The following is a 23,062-nucleotide window of genomic DNA, read 5'->3' as shown; positions in this document are numbered from 1 at the left end:
TCTAATCAACTAAACCATGGCACCAAGTGCCACGTCCAATCCCTTCTTGAACACCTCCAGGGACGGTGACTCCACCACCTCCCTGGGCAGCACATTCCAATGGTGAATGACTCTCTTGATGAAGAACTTTCTCCTCACCTCCAGCCTAAACTTCCCCTGGTGCAGCTTGAGACTGTGTCCTCTTGTTCTGGTGCTGGGTGCCTGGGAGAAGAGACCAACCCCCACCTGGCTACAACCTCCCTTCAGGTAGTTGGAGACAGCAAGATGGTCTCCCCTGAGCCTCCTCTTCTCCAGGCTAAGCAACCCCAGCTCCCTCAGCCTCTCCTCACAGGGCTGTGTTCCAAACCCCTCCCCAGCTTTGTTGCCCTTCGCTGGACACCTTCCAGCATCTCACCATCTTTCCTAAACTGAGGGGCCCAGAACTGGACACAGGACTCAAGGTGTGGCCTAACCAGTGCTGAGTCCAGGGCACAATGACTTCCCTGCTCCTGCTGGCCACACTGTTCCTGATGCAGGCCAGGATGCCATTGGCCTTCTTGGCCACCTGGGCACACTGCTGACTCATCTTCAGCCTACTATCAACCAGTACTCCCAGGTCCCTTTCTGCCTGGCTGCTCTCAGCCACTCTGACCCCAGCCTGTAGCACTGCATGGGGTTGTGGCCAATGTATAGAACCTGGAACTTACATGTGTTCAATCTCATGCCCTTGGATTCTGCCCATCAGTCCAGCCTGTCCAGGTCCCTCTGCAGAGCTCTCCTACCCTCTAACAGATCAACTCCTGCCCCAGCTTGGTGTCATCTGCAAATTTACTGATGACTGACTCAATGCCCTCATCCAGATCATCAATGAAGATGTTAAAGAGGATGTGGCCCAGCACTGATCCCTGGGGGACACCACTGGTGCCTGGCTGCCAGCTGGCTGTGGCACCATTCACCACCACTCTCTGGGCTCAGCCTGCAGCCAGTTCCTAACCCAGCTCAGAGTGCTGCTGTCCAAGCCAGGGGCTGACAGCTTGGCCAGGAGTATGCTGTGGGGTGTCCAAAATGGAGTAAAGTTTTGAGGAGGTATCTAGCAACTCACAACATCATTTAACAGAAAAGAATTCTTGCACCCAGCAGAAACTGCAGAGAATTTATGTCCCCAGACCGCTGCTCTGAGCTGAGATTTGTCTTCAGAATGTGATACTCATGTCCCTACTCTTGACAAAAATGTGAGACCTACATACACAGTCAAGATCTCTGGAGAAGTTTGTCTTAATTCTGCTGTATTCTTCCTGCTGAAAGATGACAATGCTGTTGAAGAATATATGGCACAGAGACTTTTTAGCTCTGGAGAACTGGCACATTTGGAATGAAACAGAGCATGTTTACCAAGGGATTCATGTGCTGCCCAGGGAGGTGGTGGAGTCACTGTCCCTGGAGGTGTTCAAAAGAGGATTGGATGTGGCACTTGGTGCCATGGTTTAGTAGTCATGAGGTGTGGGTGACAGGTTGGACCTGATGATCTGAGGTCTTTTCCAACCTTATTGATTCTATGATTCTATGATACTTCCTATTGCTGAGCATGCCAGCAACACAGACTGCTCTGTCTTCAAGGTTTGAAGCAAAATTTAGAAAGGGAGAGCACAGACAACTGAAGTGGAACATGACCTACTTATATAATATTTTTTAACTATCTACTTAGACAATGGCATATAAGTGGTACCTCATGCTATCATTTTCTACCCCTGCCCCCACCTGCACAACTAGTATAGGATACAGAAGAACACTGTGTGGAGGACACATTAAGCTTGGATGGTAGTAAAGAAACAAACAAACAAACAAAAACCCTAAGATAACCAGAAATCATGTTTAAATCAAGTGTTTCCTTCAGGTGATTTCTAGTTTAAAATGTCTGATAGGAATGGCATGGGTTTTCTCAGAAGGTGGAGAACTGCCCTGAACTTCCTCTTTCTGCTGTGGAGCTTGGCAAGAAGTTACTGGTACAAAGCCACGCTGGTTCTGCCAAAAGCATTTATGGCTCAGGATTAATAGTCTGCATCTGATCACGTTTCCAGTGATGGCTATGATCCACAGATTGTGCCATAACTCTCTTTCTGAGGCATTCTCTTTGGTAACCCAGGAGCTGTGCTTTCTTCAATCACTTACAGGATTTTACTATGTCACAGGTTGTATTGGAAGGTACAACAAAAAGATAGCATGAAGACAGCCAGAACATCTTATTGACCACCATTCTGCAGCAAAAATCAAAGCAGAGAACACTGGACATTGGATTTCAGACTCTGCATGTTGTTCTGTAGGGCATCTGAGAGGGATTCTTGTTCTGGAGGAGCATCTATGAACATGGGATGCCAAGTCTTGCTATGTACAGAGATGGTTCCCAGTCAGCAGTCTGACTGATGGCCTCAGTTTCAAGCTGGATAGCTTCTAAACTGCTAGACCAACACCTAAAACAGATGCACACGTGTGGTACAGAAACATGAGAACCAGGAGCTGAAACAAGAGTTGATAGAAAATGTCCAGTTACCCTGGGATTTGGAAAAAGAATGAGGTGGGACTCAGGAACATGGGCTGTGCAAGGGAGCAGGTCTGACTCTGAATAATACACTTCCCTCTTGCTACAAGGAAGGACAGACCCTGATGTCAGCATGAGGATCATTTCAGTGCAGGGTAAACCCTGGACTGCTGAGACCTAGCACTGGAACAAAATAGAGCAGTGCAATGCCAGGATCTAATTCTGTTCCCAGTAAAAGTTGATTCTTCCAGACTGGTATTGGGCAGACTGTTTGTAGTGGTTTGAACCTTAACTAGGAGTTAAGAGCTCAGATGGGGGCAAGGCTGAGAATCTCTCCCCCACTCCCCCCTCCTCCCTCCCAACAGAGAGAGAAAAAAAGGAAAAGGAAGGAGCAAATCCACCAAGCAATAATTTGGAGTCGGCCTGGAAGTAGAGAGGTAAAGAGTTTTCTTTAAACTATATATATATATTAAAAAAACAATAACAGGTAAGGTGGGCAAGGAACAAGGATGGATGGGAGGGTAAAAAAAACCCCAAGAATACAAAACCAGCCTCTCTCTGAAGAGTCATGGAGGCAGCAGGGAGAAGGATCAGGCCTGACCACGTGGCAGAGGAGCAGGAAGGCAGCTGCAGTAGCTCTCATGCAGGACAGGCAGAAGCCAAAAAGGAGAGCTAATGACTGCAATGTCCTCCCTTTTATACCCTAGCTGGGCAGGGAGGGCGGAGTGGAGCAGACTCAGTTTCCATGGGGAAAATGCCCTGCAGGGAGGGCCAAGCCCTTGCAAGCCCTCCTGCCCTTTGTTTTCAGGATGGGCATTCACCCACCACACTGTTCTATAGCAATGCCTTGGATCCTTCAGCACTCTGATGACAGAGATGCTTACACTTGATGGAAGGCTCATCTCCTCCCTTCCCCAGCTCCACCTTTCTTATAAGTGATGATGGATAAGAAAGGTTTGTACAGCTTAGTGGTTTTAGGAGACAAATGTACCAATAAAACAGAATAAAAGGATGAACTGCAGGGAAAAGTGGTAAGCTGGTGCCATGGCAGTTTCACACAGCACAGAGATATTTTGGACTGATGCTGGATTTATTAAGTTGTTGCAGGAACTGAATTTCTTAGTTTAAGTCCCAGGAAGTTTAGCTTCAGCCCAGTATGAAACTTAACCTTCTGCCAGCAGCTCGAATGTAGGTAAAGGCATGATTACAGAGAGCAAAGACTGTGACTTGAGGGACAGTAGAGCTGAAGCTGAGAGGTAATAACTTACTCTGATTGGTAGATGAGATGTTTCTGTTCTTCAGTATCACAAAACCCAGAAGAAGTGTGATCAGTATCGCCGCAGCTGTAAGGGCGGCAAAGAAATCCATCTTCGCTTGCTGCGTTTCTTCACTCTGTATCTCTGAATATTAAAACACAGAAGAGATACACACAGCTAAGATTAAATTTGGTGACTTAATCTTTCCCAAAGTTACATGAATTAAAAGATCAGGGAAAGGCCCTCAGCATCCTTTGCTGTTACAGTGGTTTACTGGCGTCAATCGCTATCCACGCTGCCTTGTTTCTATTGCCAATAACTAGCAAAACTACCAAGTCTTGAAAGCTACTCCAACAGCAGTAAGGCAAAATGCTCTTCCTGAAGTTTGAGTACTAGGTGAGAGAGAACCAACATATAATATTCTTCATTAATCATCTGGATGAGGGGATTGAATCAGTCATCAGCAAATTTGCAGATGACACCAAGCTGGGGGCAGGAGTTGATCTGTTAGAGGGTAGGAGAGCTCTGCAGAGGGACCTTGCCAGGCTGGACAGATGGGCAGAGTCCAACAGGATGGCATTTAATAAATCCAAATGCCAGGTGCTGCACTTTAGCCACAACAACCCCATGCAGTGCTGCAGGCTGGGGTCAGAGTGGCTGGAGAGCTACCAAACAGAAAGGGACCTGGGGGTGCTGATTGACAGCCGCCTAAACATAAGCCAGCAGTGTGCCCAGGTGGCCAAGAGGGCCAATGGCATCCTGGCCTGCATCAAGAACAGTGTGGCCAGCAGGAGCAGGGAAGTCATTGTGCCCTGTACTCAGCACTGGTCAGGTGACACCTTGAGTACTGTGTCCAGTTCTGGGCCCCTCAGTTTAAGAAGGACATTGAGACTCTTGAATGTGTCCAGAGAAGGGCAACAAAGCTGGGGAGGGGCTTGGAACACAGTCCTGTGAGGAGAGGCTGAGGGAGCTGGGGTTGCTTAGCCTGGAGAAGAGGAGGCTCAGGGGAGACCTTCTTGCTGTCTCCAACTCCCTGAAGGGAGGTTGTAGCCAGGAAGGGGTTGGTCTCTTCTCCCAGGCAACCAGCACCAGAACAAGAGGACACAGTCTCAAGCTGTGCCAGGGGAAGTTTAGGATGGAGGTGAGGAGAAAGTTCTTCCCCGAGAGAGTCGTTCGTCATTGGGATGTGCTGCCCAGGGAGGTGGTGGAGTCACCATCCCTTGAGGTCTTCAAGAGGAGATTGGATGTGGCACTTGGTGCCATGGTCTAGTCATATGGTTTGTGGTGTCAGGTTGGACTTGATGCTCCTCGAGGTCTCTTCCAACCTTGGTGATATTGTGGTACTGTGATAATTAATAAAAGAGCCACTGTACAAGTTTGAAGAACCTGGGAGATGTTGGAACCTGGGAGATGTCACAACTTGGTATCTGTTGGAAATGATGGTCAAAACCTAATGAATTGTGATAAGGGATGTGAAAGTAACAGAATGAAAAGGAGCTTCCCTCTATTTCTGGTTATTGTACTTTTGAGGCTTTGGTTGCTGGGGTTAGCAGCTGAGTTATGGCCAAACAAAGCTGTTCATGTGGAGTTTGTAGTTTCTCACCCAGCATCACTGCTTATCAGGTGGCTGATAAGCCTGAGAAGAGAGAATAAGAATTGAATATGGAAGAGGAGGATGCAGCACTCCAGCTAATATAGCCAGGTTGATGCTCATAAGCAACATGGAGAGCTGTGCAAACCTCCAAAGACTTCTGTCTTGTATTTGAATATTATGTTAAAATCCTAGAATGTATGGACATCAGAGGCAGTTTCTCATATCTAGCATTAATGTGTTAACCCAGAAGAACTGTCCAAGAGGAACTAGGACACAGTCTCAAGCTGCACCAGGGGAGGTTCAGGCTGGATGTTAGGAAGTTCTTCCCAGAAAGAGAGATTGGCCATTGGAATGTGCTGCCCAGGGAGGTGGTGGAGTCACCATCACTGGAGGTGTTTAGGAAGAGCCTGGATGAGGCACTTGGTGCCATGGTTTAGTTGATTAGATGGTGTTGGGTGATAGGTTGGACTTGATGATCTCAAAGGTCTTTTCCAACCTGGTTAATTCTATTCTATTCTATTCTATTCTATTCTATTCTATTCTATTCTATTCTATTCTATTCTATTCTATTCTATTCTATTCTACTCTACTCTATTCTACTCTACTCTATTCTATTATATTCTGTTGTATTCTATTCTATTCTATTCTATTCTATTCTACTCTACTCTATTCTATTCTACTCTATTCTATTATATTCTGTTGTATTCTATTCTATTCTATTCTCTCTATATATAAATAATCTTTTTTACTCTCAGGGCAGCCAAACATTGGAACAGTTTTCTGAAAGAGGTTGGGGAAAGCTCTGTCCTGGGAGATAGGTAAAATTTAGATGGATGAGGCCCTAAACTGCTTCTTGCCCCATCTGGACTTGATCTCCATGATCTCACCTAATTCGGACATCCAGGTTGCTTTATTCCTACTGCAGCATCATCTGGGGAGGGGATGAACAAGGCTGTGCTCTGGGTTGTGTACCAATAGCCCTCCTTCTCTGTGCCCTCTCCTAACTGTAATAAGACTGGAGAGGGCATTTGGTGGTCATGGCTATTGGTGAACAGGATGGAGAACATATAACCCTCATAATTAACTCCTGCTGCTCCTTAGGCTTTATTCTCTGCCCTGACTATGCTGCTATCTGTGATCACCTCTACTGCAATGTGCCCATGCAGAACCTGAAAGGGTTATAGGGACACTCACTTATACGTAGTGGCACTGAGAAAAGGTTCTCCAGCTGCTCTCCAAGGTAAAGCAGGCAGCTGATATTAGTGGGAGTGTTTGTAGGAACTGAGATATCCAGCTTGCTTGTAACCTTGTACAGCTTTGATACAGCATCCTGTGAGACATCCATGTGAGCTGTAAAATGTTGCGTTTTGTTTTCATATGAAACTACCCAAGACATCTTCTTGGGCTCAGGATAACCCCCTCTGGAAGAGCAGGAAAGATTCAAGTACTCCTTGGGCTTTAGTTCTCCAGTGTGCAGCCATTCTATCTCAGGTTGACTGTAGTTGGCTGAAAGAGACCAAAGAGGAAGCATCATGAGTCAGACGTAGCACATCTTGTGACAGCCCCTGCCAGCTGTTTAAGATCTTCAAGCACAAAGCAGTCTAAACAGTTTTCCCAGGAAAACAATGGGAGTCCCAAGAAGGGTTTGTCATGTTTTTAATGTAGGTGTAGACTGGCTGCTCCATGTCCTTAGGGTGTTTCAAGGATGTAAGTCTGATCAGCCAGACAATGGCCTCTGTCTGTTCCGCTTTCTTTAGATACATTGACACCTCAGACCTCTTGGCATAAGCACAGAATGGGAATGGGACACAGTGCTGTGGTGAATGGTGCTTATGTCCAGGTTTGTGCCCCAAATATTGCCAGAACATGCTTCTGTGTGTTTGACTTAAACCCCCTTTCCCCCCTCCCTTCTGGAGTTGGTGCAGGGGATCTTGGTGCCACCGAGTCCAGGTAAACAACCTGCCTGGGCGTGTTTCCGCCCCTGTGGTAAACGAGGGCCAGGCGGCGTGCTGGTGTTTGCCCCCTTCATGGTGCATGCTTCTGCCATGTCTGGCAAAACACCATTCCATTGGTTAATTGTCCTGTTAGCAATGGATGCTCACTGGAGCAGTATTTGTTGGGGCAAAGGGTCAATAGGGGTTGCTAGGTAAGCAAGCGCCCCATGCTCTGCCTGCGCACGTGCCTGTGCCGCTAGGGTGTCTGCCTCGCCCAGGACTCAAACCAGCGCTCCAGAAGGCCTCGCTGCACATTGCCACCAGCTGCGTGCTGACGCGCGCTGCCTGCACCCACGCTGCGTGCAGAGCTGCGCTGCCTGCTGACCCACACTGCGTGCAGAGCTGCGCTGCGTGCTGACCCGCGCTCGTGCTGACCCGTGCTGCCTGCTGACCCGCGCAGCCTGCTGACCCGCGCGGCGTGCTGACCCGCGCTGTGTGCTGACCCGCGCTCGTGCTGACCCTTGCTGCCTGCTGACCCGCGCTCGTGCTGACCCGTGCTGCCTGCTGACCCGTGCTCGTGCTGACCCTTGCTGCCTGCTGACCCGCGCTCGTGCTGACCTGTGCTGCCTGCTGACCCGCGCTCGTGCTGACCCTTGCTGCCTGCTGACCCGCGCGGCGTGCTGACCCGCGCTGCCTGCTGACCCGCGCGGCGTGCTGACCTGCGCTGCCTGCTGACCCGCGCGGCGTGCTGACCCGTGCTGCCTGCTGACCCGCGCGGCGTGCTGACCCGTGCTGTGTGCTGACCCGCGCTCGTGCTGACCCGCACTGTGTGCTGACCCGCGCTCGTGCTGACCCGTGCTCGTGCTGACCCGCGCTGTGCTGACCCGCGCTCGTGCTGACCCGCGCTGCCTGCTGACCCGCGCGGCGTGCTGACCCGCGTGGCCTGCTGACCCGCGCTACCTGCTGACCCGCGCTCGTGCTGACCCGCGCTGCCTGCTGACCCGCGTGGCCTGCTGACCCGCGCTCGTGCTGACCCGCGCTGCCTGCTGACCCGCGCTCGTGCTGACCCGCGCAGCCTGCTGACCAGCGTGGCGTGCTGACCCGCGCTGTGTGCTGACCCGCGCTGCCTGCTGACCCGCGCAGCCTGCTGACCCGCGCTCGTGCTGACCCGTGCTCGTGCTGACCCGCGCTGCCTGCTGACCTGCGCGGCGTGCTGACCCGCGCTGCCTGCTGACCCGCGCGGCCTGCTGACCCGCGCTGCCTGCTGACCCCCGCTCGTGCTGACCCGTGCTGCCTGCTGACCCGCGCGGCCTGCTGACCCGTGCTGCCTGCTGACCCGCGCTCGTGCTGACCCGCGCTGCCTGCTGACCCCCGCTCGTGCTGACCCGTGCTGCCTGCTGACCCGCGCTCGTGCTGACCCGCGCAGCCTGCTGACCAGCGCGGCGTGCTGACCCGCGCTGTGTGCTGACCCGCGCTCGTGCTGACTCGTGCTGCCTGCTGACCTGCGCTGCCTGCTGACCCGTGCTGCCTGCTGACCCACACTCGTGCTGACCCGCGCTGCCTGCTGACCCACGCGGCCTGCTGACCCTTGCTGCCTGCTGACACGCGCTCGTGCTGACCCGCGCTGCCTGCTGACCCGCGCTGCGTGCTGACCCGCGCGGCCTGCTGACCCTTGCTGCCTGCTGACACGCGCTCGTGCTGACCCGCGCGGCCTGCTGACCCTTGCTGCCTGCTGACCCGTGCTCGTGCTGACTCGTGCTGCCTGCTGACCCGCGCGGCGTGCTGACCCGCGCTCGTGCTGACCCGTGCTCGTGCTGACCCGTGCTGCCTGCTGACCCGCGCTTGTGCTGACCCGCGCTGCCTGCTGACCCGCGCAGCGTGCTGACCCGCACGGCCTGCTGACCCGCGCGGCCTGCTGACCCGCGCTCGTGCTGACCCGTGCTCGTGCTGACGCGTGTTGCCTGCTGACCCGCGCGGCGTGCTGACCCATGCTGCCTGCTGACCCGCGCGGCGTGCTGACCCGCGCTCGTGCTGACCCATGCTGCCTGCTGACCCGCGCTGCGTGCTGACCCGCGCGGCGTGCTGACCCGTGCTGCCTGCTGACCCGCGCTCGTGCTGACCCGCGCTGCCTGCTGACCTGCGCAGCGTGCTGACCCGCGCGGCCTGCTGACCCGCGCTGCCTGCTGACCCGCGCTCGTGCTGACCCGTGCTCGTGCTGACCTGCGCTGCCTGCTGACCCGCGCTGCCTGCTGACCCACGCGGCCTGCTGACCCGCGCTGCCTGCTGACCCGCGCTCGTGCTGACCCGTGCTGCCTGCTGACCCGCGCTCGTGCTGACCCGTGCTCGTGCTGACCCGCGCTCGTGCTGACCCGCGCAGCCTGCTGACCCGCGCAGCGTGCTGACCCGCGCTGCCTGCTGACCCGCGCTCGTGCTGACCCGCGCTCGTGCTGACCCGCGCTGCCTGCTGACCCGCGCTGCATGCTGACCCGTGCTCGTGCTGACCCGCGTGGCGTGCTGACCCTGTGGGCCGTACCCCGTGCCCCACGGACGGGCTCAACCGCTGCATCGGCCATCGCCACGGGACGAAACCACGGTAGCCCGTGTGCAACACCCGTCCCGAACCGCTGCAGCCCCACAGTGGGGAACCCTTGCCAGGCAAGGTGCTTCATGGATCAAGCTGCAAAAGCCTCTGAAGTTTCCCCTGGGAGGCTCCTGGACCCTTGAGCTCTGGGAGAAGCCACATGGTCGGCGCCATTCTCTATTTCCTTATTACGGCACATCCGTGCCACGTGTCCTGGACTATAGACACATTAGCAAGGAAAGATTCTACAAAGGTTTCAGTTGGTGGGTAAGCCAAGCCTTTGCTTGATGGAGTTTTGGTTAAGGTAGTGCCAAACCACTCCGGGTTGCGGGTTTGCCGGTCATGGACAGACCCCACCCCTGCCACTTGTCCAATCAGTTTTGATTCTAAACTCTATAACTCATTGGATTCATTTGAAGTGCCCAGGCACAGACCTTCTGTAGAGGTAGTTCCACTAGCTGAATACTGGTACCTGTAAATAGCAAAAGAGAAGAGGAGAGGAGAGGAGAGGAGAGGAGAGGTTCGGAGAGGAGAGGTTCGGAGAGGAGAGGAGAGGAGAGGAGAGGAGAGGAGAGGAGAGGAGAGGAGAGGAGAGGAGAGGAGAGGAGAGGAGGGGAGGGGAGGGGAGGGGAGGGGAGGGGGGGGGAGGGGAGGGGAGGGGAGAGGAGGGGAGAGGAGGGGAGGGGAGGGGAGGGGAGAGGCGAGGAGGGGAGAGGAGAGGAGGGGAGGGGAGGGGAGGGGAGGGGAGGGGAGAGGAGAGGAGAGGAGAGGAGAGGGGAGGGGAGGGGAGGGGAGGGGAGAGGAGGGGAGAGGAGGGGAGGGGAGAGGAGAGGAGGGGAGAGGAGAGGAGGGGAGGGGAGGGGAGGGGAGGGGAGGGGAGAGGAGAGGAGAGGAGAGGAGAGGAGAGGAGAGGAGAGGAGAGGAGAGGAGAGGAGAGGAGAGGAGAGGAGAGGAGAGGAGAGGAGAGGAGAGGAGAGGAGAGGAGAGGAGAGGAGAGGAGAGGAGAGGAGAGGAGAGGAGAGGAGAGGAGAGGAGAGGAGAGGAGAGGAGAGGAGAGGAGAGGAGAGGAGAGGAGAGGAGAGGAGAGGAGAGGAGAGGAGAGGAGAGGAGAGGAGAGGAGAGGAGAGGAGAGGAGAGGAGAGGAGAGGAGAGGAGAGGAGAGGAGAGGAGAGGAGAGGAGAGGAGAGGAGAGGAGAGGAGGAGAAGGAGAAGAGAGGAGAGAGAAGAGAGAATTAGCCAGGTTGGAAGAGAAGAGAAAAGAGAAGAGAAGAGAAGAGAAGAGAAGAGAAGAGAAGAGAAGAGAAGAGAAGAGAAGAGAAGAGAAGAGAAGAGAAGAGAAGAGAAGAGAAGAGAAGAGAAGAGAAGAGAAGAGAAGAGAAGAGAAGAGAAGAGAAGAGAAGAGAAGAGAAGAGAAGAGAAGAGAAGAGAAGAGAAGAGAAGAGAAGAGAAGAGAAGAGAAGAGAAGAGAAGAGAAGAGAAGAGAAGAGAAGAGAAGAGAGGAGAGAATTAGCCAGGTTGGAAAAGGCCTTCGAGATCATCACCAACACCCAACACCATCTAATCAACTAAACCATGGCACCAAGTGCCCCATCCAGGCTCTCCCTAAACACCTCCAGGGATGGTGACTCCACCACCTCCCTGGGCAGCACATTCCAATGGCCAATCTCTCTTGCTGGGAAGAACTTCTTCCTAACATCCAGCCTAAACCTCCACTGGTGCAGCTTCACCATCATTGGAGGTGTTTAGGAGGAGACTTGATAGGATGCTTGGTTGCATGGTTTAGTTGATTAGGTGGTGTTGGATAATAGGTTGGACATGATCTTGAAGGTCTCTTCCAACCTGGTCTATTCTATTCTATTCTATTCTATTCTATTCTATTCTATTCTATTCTATTCTATTCTATTCTATTCTATTCTATTCTATTCTTCTGGTGCTGGCTGCCTGGGAGAAGAGACCAACCCCCACCTGGCTACAACCTCCCTTCAGGGAGTTGTAAACAGCAATAAGGTCTCCCCTGGGCCTCCTCCAGGCTAAGCAACCCCAGCTCCCTCAGCCTCTCCTCACAGGGCTGTGCTCCTAACCCCTCCCCAGCTTTGCTGCCCTTCTCTGGACACCTTCCAGCATACTAATATACATATTCATTGGTATCTCTGCCACTCATTCCTGAGGGCACATTTACAACAGGTGCTGCCTGCTTGACCTCCTGATTCAGTAAGGGAGGAGCCACACACTTCCAACTGTCAAATGTAAAGAAAGAAATCGTATGAGGGGCTTCAGATAGGATGAGCTGCAGATCCAGCACTATCATAGGTAGAAATATCCTTGGTGTCTGTCAGTATTATGAGGAATCATTTTGTAGCCTATAAAGGAATTCACTCAACTGGACAGTGGAGCTCCCTCAGCTCAGCTTTTATGTGAAGTGACCATAGCATGAGCTATTTCGCTTTGTGCTGGTGGGGACTCATCTCAGTCAATTGAAAACATAGCTGCTGCTTTGGGAAGTCAAGTTTGCTAGGCAAGAAAGAATTAGCAAAACAAGGTTGTAACTAATTATTTAAACATGAAATATTAGAATCATAGAGTCAACAAGGTTGGAAAAGACCTCAGAGATCATCAAGTCCAACCTGTCACCCAAGACCTCATGACTACTAGACCATGGCACCAAGGGCCATGTCCAGACCCCTCTTGAACACCTCCAGGGATGGTGACTCCACCACCTCCCTGGGCAGCACATTCCAATGGCCAATTACTCTCTCTGGGAAGAACTTTCTCCTCACCTTGAGCCTAAACTTCCCTTGGAACAGCTATTAGTGATAAATAGAACCTCCCAACCCATACTCTCTGTTGAATAATCTCCCAAATATTCTAAACCAGGATTTGCTTGGCCAAAAGGACCATGGCAGAAATAGAAGACTCTGGGGGAAAAGGACAAGGAGAGGTAGAAATAACACTAACTGCACACTGGCATACAGCAAGTTAAAAAACCCCAAACCATAGCAAACCCCAAGAAACAGACTCAAGGTTTCATTGAAAACACTTCCCTGGTTTAGTGCCTGTAGGAGTAAAGACAACATGGAGAAACACTGGAGAAGGGATGAACCTAAGAGGGTTGCACTGTTCTGCAGACACTTGATGTGTTGAATCCAAACTCTAATCCTTGCCCCAGTGAATTCTTAATACAAATGGATGAAGAGACATGGTGTTGCTTTCATTTGCTGTATGCCAACAAGGAAGGATTTAGCTAAGTCACTTAACCCCTCAAGAGATCCATGGCTGTGAATTCAAAATGTAAAACCCCACATCTTTCACATCCCAAAATTTAATTCGTAGTATCATAGTATCAGTCAGGGTTGGAAGGGACCACAAGGATCATCTAGTCCCAAACCCCCTGCCATGGGCAGGGACACCCCACACAAGATCAGGCTGGCCAGAGCCTCAGCCAGCCTGCTCTTAAACACCTCCAAGGACAGGGCCTCAACCACCTCCCTGGACAACCCATTCCAGGGCTTCACCACTCTCATGGGGAAGAACTTCCTCCTCACCTCCAGCCTGAATCTCCCCACCTCCAGCTTCATTCCATTCCCCCTAGTCCTATCACTACCTGAGATCCTGAGCAGTCCCTCCCCAGCCTTCTTGTAGCCCCCTTCAGATCCTGGAAGGCCACAATGACGTCACCTGGGAGCCTTCTCTTCTCCAGACTGAACAGCCCCAACTCCTTCAGTCTGTCCTCACAGGAGAGGTGCTCCAGCCCTCTGCTCATCCTCGTGGCCCTGCTCTGGACACCTTCCAGCACCTCCAGATCCCTCTTGTCATAGGGGCTCCAGAACTGGAGGCAGGACTCCAGGTGGGGTCTCAGCAGAGCTGAGCAGAGGGGGAGAATCCCCTCCCTTGCCCTGCTGGCCACACTTCTCTTGCTGCAGCCCAGGATCTGGTTGGCTTTCTGGGCTGCAAGTGCACACTGAGAGCTCCTGTTGAGCTTCTCCTCCCCCAGCACCCCCAAGTCTCTCTCCTCAGGGCTGCTTTCCAGCCAGTCACTCCCCAAGTTAAGTTGTCCATCAGGAGACCTCAAGCTTCCTCTTCCTCCTCAAGATCCTGATTTATTTAGCTGACTGCTCACTCCAGCTTGTGATCTGGAATATTTATTCTTTCCATGGCATTTTATAGGGAGGGCAGGAATGTAATCTGTGGCTGTGAAACTTGCCAGATAATACAAGTGATTTAAGAGCTTCAATCTTATTGACAGTAAACAAATGGGAATGGCACAGTGTTTCCTGGGTTTATGGTTTCTGTCACCTCAATTTACTGAGAAGTGATGTGGGTTGCAAGTCAGGTTGCGAGTGGGATGCATAGATGAAAGCTTGGGACTGTTATGAGCAAAGAGGAAATTGTTTGCATTTAGACTAGCATGTCTTCCAAACATGCTGTGGGTTTAGAGTTCAATACATCAACAGACAGCAGATCCAGCAGACCTTTATTATTCTTCTCAGTGGCCCTAATCACTCTACCTGGTTTTGCTCAATGATCTTAAAGGTCTTTTCCAGCCAGAATGACTCTATGATTTTTCTAAGGTGCCTGTGTGCCTTACTTGCCACTTGCTTCAAGCCACTGACTGTTTTTAAGTCTTCAGTGAATTAGCCAGCCTCTTTTGAAGTTATTTTTTCATACCCAGTGTTTTATGTGCATGTCAGATTCTCACACTGAAAACAAGGCTGAGTCTTCTGTGCTACAAGGTAATCAGATCAGTCTTCTAATGTCTCCAGTTGGACCAAATATTTTCTAGCCTTCAGAAAACTTGAGTAGATCTTTTCCCCATGCTTTTCTATTTTTCAACATCCCCTTTAAAACAAGGACACAAATACTAATCTAACATTGGTTTTACTCCCAGCTCTGTGTATTTTGAAATAGCTTCCCTAGTCTTACCTATTTCCCTTCCCAATCTAGCCAAAGAACACACTAGAGCCATGCTGTAGCAGCACAAGCCTCAGTTTAGCTGCTTGCCACCTGCCTCGTGGAGCACTGATGGGGCTGTTGTGAACCAAGCACAGCACTCAGCACTTGGCCTTGTTGAATAGAATAGAATAGAATACAACAGAACAGAACAGAATTAACCAGTCTGGAAAAGACCTTTGAGATCATCAAGTCCAACCTCTCACCCAACACCATCTGATCAACTAAACCATGGCACCAAGTGCCTCAGCCAGGCTCCTCTTAAACACCTCCAGTGATGGTGACTCCACCACCTCCCTGGGCAGCACATTCCAATGGCCAATCTCTCTTGCTGGGAAGAATTTCTTCCTAACATCCAGCCTGAACCTCCCCTGGCACAGCTTGAGACTGTGTCCTCTTGTTCAGGTACTGGTTGCCTGGGAGAAGAGACCAACCCCCACCTGGCTACAACCTCCCTTCAGGGAGTTGTAGAGAGCAATGAGGTCTCCCCTGAGCCTCCGCTACTCCAGGCTAAGCAACCCCAGGCCCTCAGCCTCTTGTCACAGGGTTTGTGCTCACACAATTAGCCTCAGCCCACTGATCCAGCTTGTCCAGGAATCTGTCCAGAGCCTTCCTACTCTCCAGCAGATCAACACTCCCTCCCAGCCTAGTGTCATCTGCAAACTCAATCCCATTGCCCAGGTCATTGATAAAGATATTAAAGAGAACTTGTCCCAACATTGAGCCCTGGGCAACATCACCTGTGACCAGGCTGAAATGTTTTTTTTTAAGTCATACATGTAAGTAACACACAAACTGTATCAGAAGGTTCTTCAGCATTTCCAGCTGGGCTTGTCCACAGAGTGATCTAGAGAGCTTTGTGTGACTGTTCTATCATCCTTGTACAGCATCCTTTTCAGTGTGACACACCAAAATACAAACCCCCTTCCATGTCTGATATGAGATTCTGAGGGACCTGGGATTGTCAGCTGTCAGCACTCTGAGCTGGGTTAGGAACTGGCTGGAGGCTGAGCCCGGAGAGTGGTGGTGAATGGTGCCACAGCCAGCTGGCGGCCAGGCACCAGTGGTGTCCCCCAGGGATCAGTGCTGGGCCCCATCCTGTTCAATATCTTTATTGATGATCTGGAGGAGGGCATTGAGTCCATCATCAGTAAATTTGCAGATGACACCAAGCTGGAGGCAGGAGTTGATCTGTTAGAGAGTTGAGGGGCTTTGCAGAGGTTCTTCGACAGGCTGGACAGATGGGCAGAGTCCAAGGGCAGGAGATTGAACACATCCAAGTGCCAGGTTCTGCACATTGGCCACAACAACCCCAGGCAGAGCTACAGGCTGGGGTCAGAGTGGCTGAGAGCAGCCAGGCAGAAAGGGACCTGGGGGTAGTGGTTGACAGCAGCTGAACATGAGCCATCAGTGTGCCCAGGGGGCCAAGAAGGCCAATGGCATCCTGGCCTGCATCAGGAACAGTGTGGCCAGCAGGAGCAGGGAGGTCATTGTGCCCTGTACTCAGCACTGGTTAGGCCACACCTTGAGTCCTGTGTCCAGTTCTGGGCTCCTCAGTTTAGGAAAGATGTTGAGTTGCTGGAAGGTGTCCAGAGAAGGGCAACAAAGCTGGGGAGGGGTTTGGAGCACAGCCCTGTGAAGAGAGGCTGAGGGAGCTGGGGTTGCTTAGCCTGGAGAAGAGGAGGCTCAGGGGAGACCTTATTGCTGTCTCCAACTCCCTGAAGGGAGGTTGTAGCCAGGTGGGTTTAGTCTCTTCTGCCAGGCAACCAGCACCAGAACAAGAGGACACAGTCTCAAGCTGTGCCAGGGGAGGTTTAGGCTGGATGTTAGGAAGAAGTTCTTCCCAGAAAGAGAGATTGGCCATTGGAATGTGCTGCCCAGGGAGGTGGTGGAGTCACCATCCCTGGAGGTGTTCAAGAGGGGACTGGATGTGGCACTTGCAGCCATGGTTTAGTTAGTCCTGAGGTGTTGGGTGACAGGTTGGACTTGATGATCTCTGAGGTCTTTTCCAACCTCATTGATTCTACGATTGCCTGCAGTTTTTCTTGAGAGATATTTTCTGTCTTAACAGAGCATATGAATTTCTACTCCTCCACACATGAGCTGCTCATTTCTTTATTTCCCCTGCAATTTATGTCATAATAAAATAACTGGGTGTTTGCAGGAATGTTATGTGCTAATTCTAATTTACCACCAGTGATGCTATTGTTGATTTTAATAGCAGGCAGTGCTTCAGATGCATATGAAGAAGTGCATTTTCCTGCCTAAAACTTGCAGGAGGCAAGGGGAAGAAGGCAGAATGGTTTTCACTACAAAGTACGATGGGATGGGAATCAGGAATGAAGAAATACTGACAAATTGTTGCCTCATTTTCTACCACTTCTGACTGAGGACTTCTACTTCTCCTACCTGAGTATTTTCATTCAGGGCAGAGGGTTTTTGCAGAATCACAGTATGTTAGGGGCTGGATGGACCTTGAGAAATCGTTCAGTCCAACCCCCCTGCCAGAGCAGGATCACCTATACCAGGTCACAGAGGATCTCATCCAGGCAGGTCTTGAATATCTCCAGAGAGGGAGACTCCACAACCCTCCTGGGCAGCCTGTGCCAGGGCTCTGTCACCCTCACAGGGAAAAAGATTTTCCTCCTGTTTCCATGGAACTTCCTGTGCCTCAACTCCCACCCATTGCCTCTTGTCTTGTCAGTGGGCATCACCCAGCAGAGCCTGGCTCCAGCTCCTTGGCACTCATCCTTTACACATTTACAAACATGAATGAGGTCACCTCTCAGTCTCCTCTTCAAGCTAAGAGCCCCAGCTGCCTCAGTTTCTCCTTGTAAGGAAGATGTTCCACTCTCTTAATAGTTTTTGTGGCTCTGCTCTGGACTCTTTCAAGCAGTTCCCTGTCCTTCTCGAACTGAGGGGCCCAGAACTGGACACAATATTCCAGATGTGGCCTCACCAGGGCAGAGCAGAGAGGGAGGAGAAACTCTCTGGACTTACTGACCACAGCCCTTCTGATACAGCCCAGAATGGCAGTGGCCTTCTTGGCCACCAGAGCACATTGCTGGCTCATGGTCAGCCTTCCAGCCACTAGGACCCCCAGGCCCTTTTCCCCTTCACTGCTCTCCAGCAGGTCAGTCCCCAACCTATACTGATCCATGGGGTTGCTCTTTCCCACGTGCAAGACTCTGCACTTGCCCTTGTTGAACTTAATTACATTTCTCCCTGCCCAGCTCTCCAGCCTACCCAAGTCCTGCTGAATGGCAGCACACCCCTCTGTACTGTCACCCACTCCACCCAGCTTGGTGTCATGAGCAGACCTGCTGACAGTGGCACTCTGTGCCCTCATCCAGGTTGTTGATGAGTATCTTGAACACTCTCTATTGAGAATACACTTATCCATCTTTACTCAGCACTGGTTAGGCCACACCTTGAGTCCTGTGTCCAGTTCTGGGCTCCTCAGTTTAGGAAAGATGTTGAGATGCTGGAAGGTGTCCAGAGAAGGGCAACAAAGCTGGGGAGGGGTCTGGAGCACAGCCCTGTGAGGAGAGGCTGAGGGAGCTGGGGTTGCTTAACCTGGAGAAGAGGAGGCTCAGGGGAGACCTTCTTGCTCTCTACAACTGCCTGAAGGGAGGTTGTAGCCAGGTGGGGGTTGGTCTCTTCTCCCAGGCAAGCAGCACCTGAACAAGAGGACACAGTTTCAAGCTGTGCCAGGGGAGGTTTAGGCTGGATGTTAGGAAGAAGTTCTATACAGAGAGAGAGACTGGCCATTGGAATGTGCTGCCCAGGGAGGTGGTGGAGTCACCATCCCTGGAGGAGTTTAGGAAGAGACTGGATGGGTGCTTGGTGCCATAGTTTAGTTGATCAGATGGTGTTGGATGATAGATTGGACTGGATGATCTCGAAGGTCTTTTCCAAGATGGTTAATTCTATTCTATTCTATTCTATTCTATTCTATTCTATTCTATTCTATTCTATTCCATTCCATTCCATTCCATTCCATTCCATTCCATTCCATTCCATTCCATTCCATGCTATTTGATTCCATTCCATGCCATGCTATGCTATGCTATGCCATGCCATGCTATTTTTCAGAAGGTCTGCTCCAGGGCAGGTGCATCTTCTTTGGCCAGGGGACAGTACATGGCATTTCTGGACTGAAGAAGTTGGCAGAGAACTCCCTCAGCCCTCTCCCCAGAGCAGAAAACAGTTAGAAGAGATTTCTTACCAATGATGTGCAGCAGGCACTTAGATTTGTGTATGAGCTTTGGTGACCCTTTATCTGTGTGCTGCACAATGCAGGTGTACTCTCCCTCATCCACAATCCCTGTGTTTAACAACTGCAAGGTCCATCTCTCCGTGTCCATCTTGGTGCGATTGATGTACTTAGGGTTGAGGTTGGCAAGCTTTTCCTGGCCATGGTATACTTCATTCACAACTTCAACATCCTCTTTCTGCCAAAAAACTCTCAAATCCTGCAGGCTAATGTTCTGAGGGTTTGGAAAAGAGCAGGGCAGGAACGCTGTGTGGTTGAGAAATGACTTCACGTGATGCACATTGGCAGCAATACCTGAGACAAAGAGAGAGAAGAAATGAAGATTTGCAGCAGCCACAAAGAATCACAGAATGCATGGGTTGCAATGGACCTTAAAGGACATCTAGTCCCAACCCCTTGCCATGGACAGAGACACCTTCTCCTAGACAGGTTGCTCAAGCCCCATCCATCCTGGCGTTAAACACTTCCCAGCTTGAAGCCCACACAACTTCTCTAGGCGACCTGTTCCAGTGACTCACCTCCCTCCTGGGGGAAGAATTTCCTTCTAATTTCTGACCTAAATCAAGCTGCTTCTAGTTTGAAGCCACTACCACTCATCCTATCTGCTGATACCTGTATTTGAAAGCTATTGGCTGGGGTCAGAGTGGCTGGAGAGCAGCCAGGCAGAAAGGGACCTGGGGGTACTGGTTGACAGCTGGCTGAACATGAGCCAGCAGTGTGCCCAGGGGGCCAAGAAGGCCAGGGGCATCCTGGCCTGCATCAGGAACAGTGTGGCCAGCAGGAGCAGGGAAGTCATTGTGCCCTGTACTCAGCACTGGTTAGGCCACAGCTTGAGTCCTGTGTCCAGTTCTGGGCCCCTCAGTTTAAGAAGGACATCGAGACACTTGAACATGTCCAGAGAAGGGCAACAAGGCTGGGGAGAGGCCTTGAGCACAGCCCTGTGAGGAGAGGCTGAGGGAGCTGGGGTTGCTTAGCCTGGAGAAGAGGAGGCTCAGGGGAGACCTTCTTGCTCTCTACAACTGCCTGAAGGGAGGTTGTAGCCAGGTGGGGGTTGGTCTCTTCTCCCAGGCAAGCAGCACCAGAACAAGAGGACACAGTCTCAAGCTGCACCAGGGGAGGTTTAGGCTGGATGTTAGGAAGAAATTCTTCCCAGAAAGAGAGATTGGCCATTGGGATGTGCTGCCCAGGGAGGTGGTGGAGTCACCATCCCTGGAGGTGTTTAGGAAGAGCCTGGATGAGGCACTTGGTGCCATGGTTTAGTTGATCAGATGGTGTTGGGTGAGAGGTTGGACTCAATGATCTCAAAGGTCTTTTCCAGCCTGGTTAATTCTGTAGTTTGTATTTTATACAGTGATTTTTCTGTTAAAGCCTTACTCCTTCATTGCAAAGTAGAATGGAATAGGAAACTGCCTGGAGAATGTGTTCCTAAGAAGAAATTCACACTGCTCTGTGGGTAAGCAACACCTAACAACAGTAGCTATGAAAGTTATAGCATTTAGACACAAATTGTTCCACCGTGTGTGACAGGACACACAGTTCCTCAACTTGACACTTCCTGTTGTGTAGGCCAGATCATAAAACTCTTTTCTTATTTTTCTTCCTGTATTTTCTTTTCCAAGGAAGTCCTACCACACAGGTAAAAGTTCCAAACCATTCCTGTGTGTTGTGTCCCGAGTGTTGTGAAGTTCTGCCACAAAGGAGATCCTGCACGATTCCTGTTGTAAACATGGAGCTCATTGTCCCAGTGAAATAACACAGCATTGCAGTGGAACAAAACAGCCAAGTGCACACTGTTCTGGAATTGATCTAGAGTTTAATGATAGAGTAAATGTCAAACCTAACTGTTCTGTTGCTGATCCAGTCCCAAATGGTGCTGCCCAGGGCTCAGTCAGTATCACGGCCAGTTCTCTTTAACATCTTTATCAGTGATCTGGGTGATGGGATGGAGTGTGCTCTCAGGGCAGGAGTGTTGATCTGCTGCAGGGTAGGAAGGCTCTGGACAGGGTCTTGGACAGGCTGAGGCCACTTGCACAAGATTCAGCAAGGCCAAGTGCTGGGTGCTACACTAGGGTCACAACAACCCCATGAATGCTGCAGGCTTGGGGCAGAGTGGCTGGAAAGCTGCCCAGCAAAGACAGACCTGGCTGTGATCAACAGCCAGCTGAAAATGAGCCAGCGTGTGCCCAGGTGGCCAAGAAGGCATCCTGGCCTGTATCTTGAACAGTGTGGCCAACAGGACCAGGGCAGTGATTGTCACCCTGTCTTTTCCAATCCAAATGATTCTATGATTCTATCATCTTGCTAACAGCAATAGTCAACCACCACAATTATACCTTCATGCAGAGAAACCATGAGCCGTGTTACACAAGGGGATGATTTTCCTCCCGCCTATAGCCGTCTTTACAGATGGCAATGGACTTAGGAGGAGAGTCTTGCCTTGGAATGAGCAATGCAGACCTCCTCTGTGCCAGAAAACACAAATTCCTCTGCTGTGTTCAAAAGGAGGGGCAGATTTATAGCCTCTCTCCTGGCACCAAGTTTTGACTACTCCTTCAGAGCGGTAGGCTGCAAAACGATCTCCACAGCTGCCTAAAACCCCTGCTGTTCTATATCAAACTGTCAGCTTTCAGTTTAATCCTGCTCTGCTCTGTGACATACAGAGGTGATATACAAACATTTTAAAGGTAGATTTCAACTGAAAACTTAACAGCAACATAAAATAAGTGTACTGTAAAGAGACAAAGCTGAAGACAGAAAGCACTTACTGTGTGGTTTAGAGAGTCCCTGCACACAGTCTGGATTTGCATTACACAGGCTGCATTGCCTTGACTGTGCAACAGCAAGTATTAATTACTAAGCAATTAGTTCCTTAGTGGATGAGAAAGAATCAACATCAGGACACAAATAGTCAAAGCATTTTGTGCAACTGAAAATGTGCTTTTTACCTGAGAGAAGAATCATAGCACAAAGGAAGACTATGCAGACCTTCATGATGCTGTAAGAAGGAAGAATGAAAGAAATAGGTCAGAGGTTTCAAACACTCCAGTGTCTCCTCCAGTACACCCAAAGAAGTGGTAAAACAAGGAGCTTTAGCAAGAGGGAGGTTACTGAGAAAATTAGTCTCACCGTGGACTGGTGCAAGGCCTTCTGTGTGCTTCACAGCCCTTGACAAGGAGCAGCATGCTGTGCTTTAGAGAGAAGGGCACATGGTGCAAGATTACGGCAGACAGGACATGCCATGGAAGAAACACAGAGCCCCTGGGGTGCAAAGGACAAGATGAGGACCCAAAACGCCTGGTGTGGAGGAAAGAGGAGTGAGCAGCCTGGCAGCATGGGGAAGAAGATGAGGGAATTGAAAGTAGAGGGGGAGGAGAGAGTGACACCGAAGGAGGAGGAGGGGGAGACAGAGTGATGACATCAGCTACCAGAAGCAATGTAGTGTGTGACCTTCAGTTTTGTAACAGGAACCAATCTTCACAACAGGAAAAAAAAACTGAGAGGCAAAAGAGCACAGGATCCACAGGCAAGAAAAACTGCTATCAGTTTAGACAAAAAAGGCTCTGACCTTGTAAAGGCAATGAGGCTGGGGAGAGGCCTCGGGCACAAGCCCTAAGAGGAGAGGCTGAGGGAGCTGGGGTTGCTTAGCCTGGAGAAGAGGAGGCTCAGGGGAGACCTCATTGCTGTCTACAACTACCTAAAGGAGGGTTGTAGCCAGGTGGGGGTTGGTCTCTTCTCCCAGGCAGCCAGCACCAGAACAAGAGGACATAGTCTCAAGCTGCACCAGGGGAGGTTTAGGCTGGAGGTGAGGAGAAAGTTCTTCCCAGCAAGAGAGATTGGCCGTTGGAATGTGCTGCCCAGGGAGATGATGGAGTCACCATCTCTGGAGGTGTTCAAGAGGGGATTGGATGTGGCACTTGAAGCCATGGTTTAGTTATTCATGAGGTGTTGGGTGACAGGTT

The 23,062-nt window shown here is 51.1% G+C and overlaps 1 protein-coding gene across 1 annotated transcript; it reads right to left on the bottom strand.

The window, feature by feature from the left end:
* Positions 1-2,350: 2,350 nt before the first annotated feature.
* Positions 2,351-22,312, bottom strand: CD86 (CD86 molecule). The gene is made up of 6 exons (XM_009898470.2): positions 22,230-22,312; positions 22,049-22,098; positions 19,056-19,397; positions 6,560-6,871; positions 3,784-3,915; positions 2,351-2,447 (listed from the first exon to the last, which is right to left on the bottom strand). Exons 1-6 carry the CDS (start codon positions 22,283-22,285, stop codon positions 2,428-2,430), a joined length of 912 nt encoding a protein of 303 aa, XP_009896772.2. The 5' UTR covers positions 22,286-22,312; the 3' UTR covers positions 2,351-2,427.
* Between the last annotated feature and the right edge of the window lie 750 nt (positions 22,313-23,062).

This window comes from Dryobates pubescens, chromosome 8, assembly GCF_014839835.1.
Source record: "Dryobates pubescens isolate bDryPub1 chromosome 8, bDryPub1.pri, whole genome shotgun sequence".
Taxonomy (NCBI): domain Eukaryota; kingdom Metazoa; phylum Chordata; class Aves; order Piciformes; family Picidae; genus Dryobates; species Dryobates pubescens.
The sequence above is the reverse complement of the archived record's forward strand: the minus strand, read 5'-3'. Positions and strand labels throughout refer to the sequence as shown.

Excerpts from the sequence above, each read along its gene's own strand:
- CD86 (XM_009898470.2), bottom strand. The coding sequence starts at position 22,285 with ATGCTGCTCCTTGTCAAGGGCTGTGAAGCACACAGAAGGCCTTGCACC. Across the intron at positions 22,099-22,229 it reads AGGCCTTGCACCAGTCCACG|CATCATGAAGGTCTGCATAG; the intron begins GTGAGACTAATT and ends TCCTTCTTACAG. Across the intron at positions 19,398-22,048 it reads TGCTATGATTCTTCTCTCAG|GTATTGCTGCCAATGTGCAT; the intron begins GTAAAAAGCACA and ends TCTTTGTCTCAG.